General features: G+C 36.4%; 1 protein-coding gene across 5 annotated transcripts in view; it reads right to left on the bottom strand.

The window, feature by feature from the left end:
* CCDC66 (coiled-coil domain containing 66) overlaps positions 1 to 12,091 on the bottom strand; it is a 66,552-nt gene that overhangs the window by 18,606 nt on the left and 35,855 nt on the right. For all 5 annotated transcript variants that reach the window (XM_047777260.1, XM_047777232.1, XM_047777241.1 and 2 more), the window contains 5 exons: positions 7,396 to 7,524; positions 2,950 to 3,200; positions 2,567 to 2,651; positions 1,582 to 1,743; positions 89 to 233 (listed from right to left, as the gene is read on the bottom strand). In XM_047777260.1, the coding sequence (XP_047633216.1) occupies positions 89 to 233; positions 1,582 to 1,743; positions 2,567 to 2,651; positions 2,950 to 3,200; positions 7,396 to 7,524 (772 nt within the window). The remainder of the gene's footprint in view (positions 1 to 88; positions 234 to 1,581; positions 1,744 to 2,566; positions 2,652 to 2,949; positions 3,201 to 7,395; positions 7,525 to 12,091) is intronic.

Below are 12,091 nucleotides of genomic sequence, written 5' to 3'. Positions count from 1 at the left end.
TATTTACTTAAGTGTCTAAAGGTAAAAAAAGGAAATCATTTAAGATCTTCAAAAAATATTACAAATAAAATTTTGGTTAAGTGCGTACCACCAAGATTTTTAATCAATCTGGAAGTGTCATGTCCCTTTTGAGCCAATTCTCGGATTCTCTGTTCTTGTTTCAGTCTCTGTGCCAGCTCTTGCGCTCTCTGCATCGTCTGGAACAGCTCATTTGTCTTAAGAGTCATGATTTCCTATCAATATTGAAGTGGAAAAGTTTTTAAATACAATTATCAAACAGGAACAGACTTGACTATTCTTTCTCTCAGTAACTATTTTCTTTCTTTTCTTTTTTTTTTTTTTTTGCCACACCTATGGCATGCAGAAGTTCCCAGGCCAGGGATCAAATCTGTGCCACAGCAGTGACCCAGTCACAACAGTGACAACGCTGGATCCTTAACCATCAGGCCACCAGGGAACTCCCCTCAGTAGATACTTTCTAAGTTCCAAACATGCCAGGCACTATGCAAGCTACTGGGAGTAGAGCAGCCAACAGAATAAAGTTCCTTCCCTTTTTGAGTTTACATTTTACTATCTTTACTACAGGTATACTAGACCAAAAATAAAGAACTCTTTTACCTATTCAAGCTTATACTAATAAAGTTTTCAAAGCTCCTAAAACCAATGGTCAATTCCACCAGAATTCTATCATGATAAAAAAAAAAGTTAAGAAGTAAAAACTTAAGATTTATGGCCATTTTTTGCAATTCAAGCAAACAATATTATGATTTTTCCATGTATGTTATTATTTCATAGGTGTAGTTGGCTCAGCCTATTCAACATAATGAAATCAGAACCTAAATGACATGTGTACCTTCATCAGCTAATTTTGAAGCAAAGTTGGCAAGTGGGAAAAGACAAGAAAAGGCAAGCTTTCAGCCTCCCACCTCCCAGCTCCAGAAGAACTTCTGTGTGGTCTACCCTACAAACCTCATGAATGTCTGGCAATCAGATGTCACTGCACAATTTGTTCTTTGTCAGATTCACTCAAACAGGGCACTTGACACCACCACATTTATGCAGTCTGTACCACTTAATACAGGGGTTCTCCTAACCAACCAAATACATACTCTTTTGGATAGGCCCTTATTTAGCACAGAGGAATCCCCTAACATAGCAACAAACTATACCATCAATCTCAGCCAACTATTCTGCAAATCAATACTCCTGTTCACAAGTGGATACAGAAAGAAAGATCAATCATTTCTCTTAACATATCTAGAAATTTATTAATATAATAATCGTTGCTTAGAAAACATTTCAAAGTCAAGCACATGGATAGCTTTTGTTTCATGCTGTAATAACTCATTCTGACCTCTTCCTTAGCAGAGAGAAAAAAAACCCAAGCAATACAGCATCTGTGAACCAATCATTTGAAAAAACAAAACCTTCTCTAGCTTCTCCCCAACTTTCATATCCTTTTACAAAACTTTAATGTTCCCATATACAGCTTCACAATTTCAAAATATACGCAAATATTCTGGCTATTTTTCCTTTAAAAACACAGCCACTTTTTATGAAAGTTACAATATAAATACCTACTTCCTTTTGTTTTTGCTTAAGTATATCTTCTTCATACTGTTTTTGCATCTCTTCTCGTTCCCGTGCTAAGCGACGCTCCTCTTCTTGTTCTTCCTTCTTTCTTTGCTCTTCTTCAAGCTGCTTCTTCCTGCGCTTCTCTTCTACCTGAGCAATGATGGCTTTCTAGTCATAAATAATCACATAAATTATTGTTATACATACACACAAAAAAATCCATGAAGCATTTGTTTGGTGTTTGAAGAATGTTTATCAACATATACAGAGTTACATAAATTAGCTAAATTAAAATATCAAATTTCCAATGTATTTTTCCCATCTTCCACCTGTCAAGTTCTACATGCCTTTTCTTTAATCCCAAGAAGGATGTTCATGTGAAGAAAAAAACAACTGAAGAAAGAATCTCAGTTCTTAGTATAGTGTCTGGTAAAAAGAGAAGATGCTCTATAAACATCTATTCACTTAACTGATTGACAGTAATAATATTAACTAAGCCAAATTCTTCACATCCTAGAGATTTTGAAGAAATAATTAGACATTTAAGTCCTTCAGCATTAAGCCAAAATTAGGAGAGAATTTTTATCTTAGTTTCCTTTCCTTTCATCTGCTAGATTATTTAGTCTTAATTCTACTTCAATCCCCTATATTTACTCCCCTTTCAAAGAAACAATTCTCATTCTGTACAGAATTCAGGAGAACTGGAGAACAAAATATCCAATATTAAACATTCTTGTTTCAGATACACAATCTATATATATTAAATACTTCTCTCTTGAAAGACAAATGGCTGTACTATATGAAACTGTCTGCTTCTCAACATGAATATAATTTTAATATAATGCCAGCTGGAGAGTAGGGATTTAATTTATCACAGGACTGCACAGAGCCTGTGCTATAAGTTTACGGTGTAATTTTAATTTCCATTTACATAGGTATCTAGGCCATGACTACTAATTATCAAGGCAAAGAACATTGTACAATGCAATACCTGATGTTCTAACTGTTTTTGTCGCCGCCTGTCTCGTTCCTCAATCTGAGCTGGGTCCAAAAGAGCAGTCATAGAACGGAGAAAGCTGGGCAAGATACATAAACTATTTAAAACCCCCAAAAGGTGGTTTAACAAGGTACTAAATCATTTTTTTTTGACATATACCTACTAGTCATTTCTACCTTAAAGAAAAAAGAAAAAACAAAACCTCTTAAGACATAAATGTAACAACAATCCTAACGAAGTACAGAGACTTCCTTAAACATCAACAAATACTGAAGAAAAGAGCTTTGTTGTTGTTTAGGAAAGAAATAGATATTAACATAAAGCACTTCTGAAAGATATAAATGAGCAGTCAAGGAAGCTGTATCCTCTGAACTTACTTCGTTTTTTGACTGTATGCCACAACCACATCTCTGACAGGTTTTGCTATATGCTCCTCCTCTGAAGGTTCAACCTGGCTTCCAGTTGTAGGTGTATACAGACTGCTGATATCAGCCAACTCCTGAGTGTCCGGAGAGACACAGAAGTACTCTGGTTGTTTGTGTGTTGATCGAGAGGAGAGTTGAGACTGAGAATCAGGATAGCTCTTTAATGAATCAAAATGCATTGCCCATCTGTCATGTTCTTCACCCTAATCACAACAAAGAAGAACTGCTAAGAATTTTCCCACTAGAAATCAACCATAGGAAAAGAAATGAGAAAAAATGACTACATGAAGACTAACCAACATACTACTAAAAACCAATGGGTCAATGAGGAAAAAGGGAAATTAAAAAATAACTTGAGACAAATGATAATGAAAACACAACCATTCAAAATCTATGAGATGCTGCAAAAGCAGTGCTTAGAGGGAAGTTCACAGCAATACAGGCCTTCCTCAAAAGAGAAGAAAAATCTCAAATCGACAACTTAACCCACCATCTAGAAGAATTAGAAAAAGAACAAACGAAACCTAAAGTCAGCAGAAGACAGGAAAGCATAAAGATCAGAGAGGAAATAAATAAAATAGAGATTCAAAAAACAATAGGAAAAAAATCAATAAAACAAAGCTGGTTCTCTGAAAGGGTAAATGAAATTGACAAACTTCTGGCTAGACTCACCAAGAAGATGAGAAAGAACCCAAAGTAAGAAATGAAGAAGGAGAAATCTCAATTGATACTGCAGAAATACAATAAACCATAAGAGAATACTATTAACAATTACATGCCAACAAATTTGACAACTTAGAAGAAATGGACAACTTTCTAGAGACATACAGCCTGCCAAAATTAAATCAAGAAGAAACAGATCAACTGAACAGACTGATCACTAGAAATGAAATTGAATATGTAATAAAAACACTCCTACGAACAAAAGTCCAGGACCAGACGGCTTCACAGGCAAATTCTACCAAACATACAAAGAACTTATAGCCATCCTTCTTGAACTTTTCCAAAGGGTTGAAAAAGGAGGAACACTCCCAAAAAATTCTATGAAGCCGCCATCACCCTAATACCAAAATCAGACAATGATACTACCAAAAAAGAAAATTATAGGCCAATATCTTTGATGAATATAGACACAAAAATTCTCAACAAAATTTTAGCCAACCAAATCCGACCACATATAAAAAAGATCATACAATTAAAAATAAAAAATAAATATACTTAGAAAATAAATAAATAAATAAATAAATAAATAATTTTAAGGAAGAACATTTAAAAAAAGATCATACACCGCAACCAAGTGAGATTCATCCTAAGTTCAAAAGGATGGTTCAACATACACAAGCCAATCAACATCATAAACCACATTAACAAAAGAAAAATTGAAAACCACATGATCATCTTGATACATGCAAAAAAGCATCTGACAAAATTCAACATCCATTCTTGATAAAAACTCTTAGCAAAATGGGTATAGGGAGTTCCCGTCGTGGCAGAGTGGAAATGAATCCGACTAGGAACCATGAGGTTGCCAGTTCAATCCCTGGCCTTGCTCAGTGGGTTAAGAATCTCACATTGCTGTGAGCTGTGGTGTAGGTTGCTGACATGGCTCAGATCCTGGTTGCTGTGACTATGGTGTGGGCTGGTAGCTGTCCCTCTGATTGGATCTCTAGCCTGGGAATCTCCATATGCTGCAGTGCGGCCCTAAAAAAAAGCAAAAAAATCCCCCACAAAAACAGAAACAAAACAAAAAAATGGGTATAGAGGGAATATACCTTAACATAATAAAAGCCATTTATGACAAATCCACAGCCAGAAGAATACTCAACAGAGCAAAGCCGAAAGCCTTCCCACTCAAATGTGGAGCAAGACAAGGATGCCAACACTCAACACTTTTATTCAACATAGTATTGGAAGTCCTAGTCACAGCAATCAGATGAACAAAACAAACAAAAGGGATCCAAACTGGAAAACCTAAAATTGACACACTATGCAGATGACATTATACCACATAGAGAAAACCCTAAGGACTCCAGACAAAAACTACTCAAACTGATCAATGAATTCAGCAAAGTAGTAGGATACAAGATTAGTTTTCAGGAATTGGTTCCATTTCTGTATACTGACAATGAAGTATTAGTAAAGGAATATAAAAATACATTATCTTTTAAAATCACACCCCAAAAATTAAATACCCTGGAATAAACCTGATGAAGGAGTTAAAAGACTTACATGCTGAGAACTATAGAACATTAATCTAGGAAATTAAAAAGGCTTCAAAGAAATGGAAAGATACTCCATGCTCCTGGACTGGAAGAATTAATGATGTTAAAATGGCCATACTACCCAGAGCAATCTACAGTTTCAATGTGATCCTGATCAAATACCCATGACTTTTTTCACAGAACTAGAACAAACAATCCAAAAATTTATATGGAACCATAAAAGACCCAGAATTGGTAAAGCAATCCTGAGGAACAAAAACCAAGCAGGAGGCATAACTCTCCCAGACTTCAGACAAGATTACAGAGCTACAATAAACAAGACAGTGTGGTAATGGGATAAAAAGAGACATACAGACCAAAGGGACAGAATAGAGAAACCAGACATAAATCCAAACACCTATGGTCAATCAATCTTCGACAAAGGAGGCAAGAATACAAAATGGGAAAAATACAGTCTCTTCAACAAGTGGTGCTGGACAGCCGCCTGTAAATCAATGAAACTAGAACACACCCTCACACCATGCACAAAAATAAACTCGAAATAGCTTAAAGATTTAAACATAAGACAAGACACCATAAAAATCTTAGAAGAGAACATAGGCAAAACATTTTCTGACATCAACTGAACAAATGTTTTCTTACGTCAGTCCCCCAAGGCAACAGAAATAAAAACAAAAATAAACCAATGTGATCTAATCAAACTTACAAGCTTCTGCACAGCAAAGGAAACCAGAAAAAAAAAAAAAAGATAACCTATGGAATGGGAGAAAATAGTTTCAAATGACAATGCAAATGACAAGGGCTTAATCTCCAAAATATACAAACAACACATACAACTCAACAGCAGAAGAACAAACAGCCAATTGAAAAATGGGCAGAAGACCTGAATAGACATTTCTCCAAAGCCATACAGATGGCCAACAGGCACATGAAAAAATGTTCAACGTCACTAATTATTAGAGAAATGCAAATCAAAACTACAATGAGGTACCACTTCACACTGGTCAGAATGGCCATCATTAGTAAGTCTACAAATAACAAATGCTGGAAAGGGTGTGGAGAAAAAGGAATCCTCCTACACTGTTGGCTGGAATGTAAGCTGGTAAAAACACTATGGAAAACAGTATGGCGGTACCCCAGAAAACGAAATGTAGAACTTCCACAGGATCCAGCAATCCCACCCCTGGGCATATATCTGGACCTAACTTTCATTGAAAAAGATACATGCACTCCTGTGATCACTGCAACACTATTCACAATAGCTATGACATGGAAACAACCTAAATATCCATTGACAGATGAATGGATTAAGAAGATGTGGTACATATACACAATGGAATACTACTTAGCCATAAAAAAGAACAAAATAATGCCATTTTCAGTAACATGCGTGGAACTAGAGACTCTCATTGTAAGTGAGGTAAGTCAGAAAGAGAAAGACAAGTACATATGACCGTATTATATCTGGAATCTAATATATGGCACAAATGAACCTATCACAGAAAAGAAACAAACTCATGGACATGGATAACCATCTTGTGATTGCCCAGGGGGAGGAGGAAGGAGTGGGATGGACTGGGAGTTTGGGGTCAGTAGATGCAAACTATAGCATATGGAGCATACAAGCAGATCCTGTTGTATACCACAGGGAACTATATCTAGTCACTTGTGATGGAACATTATAGAGGATAATGTGAGAAAAAGAATGTGTGTATATATATAAATAACTGGGTCACTTTACTATACAGCAGAAATTGACAGAAAATTGTAAATCAATTCTAATAAAATTTTTTTTTTAATTTAAAAAGAATGTTTCCAACTGTTCTTAACATTTAAAATCCCAAATGACAAACATGATTTCTAAAAGTCACCATTCAGCAGAATAAGCATCATAAAAATTAAAAAAACTATAACCTGTATTGATTCCATACACATTTAGATAACTAAGCTTGGAGAATATGAAAAATTCAAAGAATTGGGAAATTTCTAAAAAGTCAGTTACAAGAAGCCATGCAAAAAGCATACTTATTTTAAATGTATTGTGCAAGGTTTACAAGAGCAAATGTGGAAAAATATGTCAATAGTCTTATCAAACAGTTTTGAAATACTTTTACGTTTATGGTTAAAGACTGAAATTAATTTTTCCCTTTTATATGCATAAAACTTCATAAATTACCTTTGAAGATATTTTTTCCTCTGCTTTTTTTTGATGATCATCTTCTACTTGCTTGTTCAATTCTTCAATCCATTTTTTCTGCTGTTCTTGTCTTATAACACTGAGAGGGTGCTCCATCAGTACTGCTTCCTAAACAATAATCATCAATATCACCTAAAGTTTAATCTCTTTATATATTTACAAATCTTTCCAAAGAATTTATATATATTTAATATGGTACAGTATTTATCTCTAAGAGAAGCAATAATTTTAAACAAAAAAATCAAGTATTCAAGGGTTAAGTAGATATTCTGATTTTCAGAATCATATTTGTAACATATTCTAGCAGAAAAATATAAGAACTAACTGTAAAGAAAGGAAATTTTCTAATGAAAAACAGGAAGTTCTTTCTTCAAAACAATTATAAAATTTTCAAATTCCTATCCTAATATAGTTTCATTTACTGTGAAAGGAATTATTAGACACTGCTTCTGGACCAAGAGCCAGGGGGACATAATAGAGCCAAAGGCTTTCTCTATTGAACCATAATGTTTCTCGGATATCCTTCTTTGTTTCTGCTGCTACAGCCCTAAGACAATCTATGACATTTTATTAAGAAAAATACATTGGGTCCAGAATAATTCCTTGAATTCTAAGAAAAACAAAAACAAAGTTAGCAGTATAATAATTTTTGTTGTGCTAACTTAGAGTATGTATTTATGCTCCCTTTATATGTGAACATGTTGTTTAGGCACTACATTTTTTAATCCATCTTTATCTCTTAAACCTTTATAAATACTGTTCTATTATCTACAGAGAAGAAGTCTAAGGTTAACTTGAAATTTGTTCCTTGCCTTCTTCATATGCTTAAATGCCTGAATAAGTCTGCACTTGTTCTTGAAATGTGAATGCTTTTTTAAGATGTATGTTCAAATTAGCCTTTCAAAAATCTTATTTAGCTTAATTTTTTTTTTTTTACTGGTCTCAACATTTTTTTTCTCAGATTCCTGTTATTAGTACCTCTTATTTGTTTTCTTCTTTGGAAAAGCCCATCACCCAAGGTTGAATCTTTTTTCTTTTTAATGGCCACACCAACAGCATATGAAGTTCCCATCAGGGATTGAATCAGAGTGCAGTGGTGACCTATGTTGCAGCTGTAGCAATTCCAGATCCTTTAACCTATTATGCCAGGCTGGGGATCAAAACTACATTCTGGTTCTACAGAGATGCTGCCTATCCTGTTGTGCCATAGTGGGAAAAAGATATAACCTTAAGTTCCCACTGTGGCACAACATCTTTATAAGCTACTTGTAGTTATCCTCTACATTAGACTTTACATCTCTTCTAAAAAATTCCTTCTAAGAAGTTCTCACTGTAGCACACTGTGTTAAGAATCTGACTGCAGCACACTGGGTCACGGAGGTGTAGGTTCAACCCCTGCCTGGTGCAGTGGGTTAAAGGATTTGGCAGTGCTGCAGCTGCAGCATAGATTACAGTTGTGGCTCAGATCCAACCCCTGGCTCAGGAACATCTATATGCTGCCATTAAAAAAAAAATCTTGCTATATTTGGGCAGGTTCCCCACAGTGATTTCTTCCTCTTCCTCACTGTGACTTTATTTCATTACTAAATCTTTTTTCTTTCCTGCTACCATATTCTTTTTTTTTTTTTGTCTTTTGTCTTTTGTTGTTGTTGTTGTTGTTGCTATTTCTTGGGCTGCTCCCGCGGCATATGGAGGTTCCCAGGCTAGGGGTTGAATCGGAGCTGTAGCCACCGGCCTACGCCAGAGCCACAGCAACGCGGGATCCGAGCCACGTCTGCAACCTACACCACAGCTCACGGCAACGCCGGATCGTTAACCCACTGAGCAAGGCCAGGGACTGAACCTGCAACCTCACGGTTCCTAGTCGGATTCGTTAACCACTGCGCCACGACGGAACTCCCTGCTACCACATTCTTAGTTTTCTCCTACTTGCTTACCTTGGGCCTATCCTTATATAAGGATTTCCTGAACCACTTCAAGTCCTTTGTGGAATAAGAATGGATAAAAACTAGGTCAATGTTTTCTTTAAAAATTTCCTGTTTCACAGGAAGTTCCCGTCATGGCTCAGTGGAAACAAATCTGACTAGCACCATGAGGATGCAGGTTCGATCCCTTGCCTCGATCAGTGGGTTAAGGATCTAGTGTTGCCACTGAGTCATGGTATAGGTTGCAAACACAGCTTGGATCCAGCATTGCTATGGCTGTGGTGTAGGCCAGAGGCTACAGGTCTGATTTGACCCCTAGCCTGGGAATTTCCATATGCCGCAGGTGCAGCCCTAAAAAGACAAAAAATTTCCTGTTTCACAAAATAGGACATATTTCTTAGGAGTCTCCTCTGCGTACTTAGCAGGCACGTCCCCCTTTCCAGTGCTGATTATTTTCACAGTCTCTATTTTTTTTCCCCTTGTTTATCACTTCTTGAACAAAGAGGGATTTATCTAGGTTCAATGTTATGGGTAATCAGATACACAACCTCCTCTCAGTGCTTTCCCTCACCTGTTTAGTTATAAGTTCTGCCTTTTTTTTTTTTTTTTGGTCTTTTTGCTATTTCTTGGGCCACTCCCGTGGAATATGGAGGTTCCCAGGCTAGGGGTCTATTCGGAGCTGTAGCCACTGGCCTACGCCAGAGCCACAGCAACGCGGGATCCGAGCCGCATCTGCAACCTACACCACAGCTCACGGCAACCCCGGATCGTTAACCCACTGAGCAAGGGCAGGGACTGAACCCGCAACCTCATGGTTCCTAGTCAGATTTGTTAACCACTGCACCACGACGGGAACTCCAGTTCTGCCTTTTATTCAAAAGTAAATGGACAGGTTTATGACTTGGTACACTTCTTGGATCCTTAAAGGCCTTCAAACAATTCAATTTCCTTATTTTACTTAATTATTAAATATTTCTGGAGTTCCCACTGTAGCACAGCAGAAACAAATCTGACTAGTATCCATGAGGATGCAGTTCAATCCCTGGCCTTGCTCAGGGGGTCAGGGATCCAGCATTGCTGTGAGCCATGGTGTAGGTCACAGAAATGGCTCTGATCCCGTTGCTGTGGTTTTGGTGGAAGCCAGAAGCCAGCTCTGATTCAACCCCTAGCCTAGGAATTTCCATATGCTGAGGGTTCAGTCCTAGGGAAAAAAAAAAAAAAATTCTTTCTGATAAGCAAAAAGACCCACACAGTTTTGAATAAGGAAGAGGGCTCTTTCCACAGAGTTCAATTTTGGTGGACTGAGATATACAGAGGTAAAGTGAAGCTTTGCCTAGAACTAGAACTGGCTCATTTTGGTTAGGCTACAATATTTGTTTCTTCTAAAATTACATCATCAGTGGATGAGGACTAGGCTACAACTTAGTAACACCTCATTTCTACAGTTGAAAGGGCTTCATAATCCAAAAATATTCTTCCTAGGATTCTGAAGTAACCTGACAAACATATGGAATATAAAGGTCCTAGGTCTTCCATTTTTATTCTACTGGGTTGTGACCTGCAATTAAAAAAAAAAAAAAAAACCTTGTCCCATAAGAGATATAAGTGTATAGAAATTGTTGCTGAACTATAAACTATGCTATAATGAACTCTTCTTGGTACATGAAATGGACAGAGATATGTTATGGATTATCCTTTATGTCTGTGAAAATAAAGAAAACATTATTTAAAATGAACTCAGGAAGCCCTGAAGAGGAAACTCTCACCCATGTATGACTCAACAAAGCTTACAGACCCTAGCAAAGATTTCCTTCTGCCCTAGCAACAAGCTGCCAACCACAGCTATCTCCAACCTCCTCCTTTCCTCTATAAGAGAAAGCTCCTCTCCTCTTTTCTCAAGACTTGCTTATGGTTCATCACAGTTTACTTATCCTGATTTACGATTCTCTACTATTCACAAATAAACTCATTTTGCTGACAAAATAACTCCTTTTGTGTGTCATAAATATTACATCATATTTTTAAAATCAGAAAGATGAAAAGTCAAAAAAGGAAAAGATAGATATACATGATACAGTGATGATTATGCATGTATGAATATCTTGGGCATTAATGCAGATCGGTGCTTATGTATCTACGCATTAAGAAAACAATATAATACCAAAAGGATCCACATCATACTAATATCCTGCACAATAACCACCACCACCTTCAAGAGTCTATATACATACACACAAAACTTAGAATAAAACAAATCCAGTATAAAGTTGCAGGATACAAAACAAACAAATCAATTGCATCTCTATACACAAGCAATAAGCAATATAAAAAAAGAAAGTTAAGAGAACAATTACATGTACAATTGTACCAAATACTATGAATAAAATATTTATTCTTAAGTAGGCCAAAGATGTATACATTGAAAACTACAAAACACTACTGATGGAGATTAAAGACACAAATAAATGGGAAGAGAGTCTACATTCATGGAGAGGTTGTCAAGATTGCCTAAAGCTAGCTACAGACTCAAAGCAACCCCTCTGAAAATCTTGATTTTTTTTTTGCAGAAATGAAAAAAATCCACTCTAAAATTCATATGGAATCTCAAGGGATACTAAATAGCTAACACAATACTGAAAATGAATAACATTGGAGACTTACTTTTTTCTTTCTTTTTTGTCTTTTTAGGACTGCACCTGGGGCATATGGAAGTTTCTAGGCTAGGGGTCAAATCAGAGCTGTAGTTGCTG

This window comes from Phacochoerus africanus, chromosome 1 (assembly GCF_016906955.1).
Source record: "Phacochoerus africanus isolate WHEZ1 chromosome 1, ROS_Pafr_v1, whole genome shotgun sequence".
Classification (NCBI taxonomy): Eukaryota; Metazoa; Chordata; class Mammalia; order Artiodactyla; family Suidae; genus Phacochoerus; species Phacochoerus africanus.
Note: the sequence above shows the minus strand (reverse complement) of the source record. Positions and strands in the feature narration are given on the sequence as shown.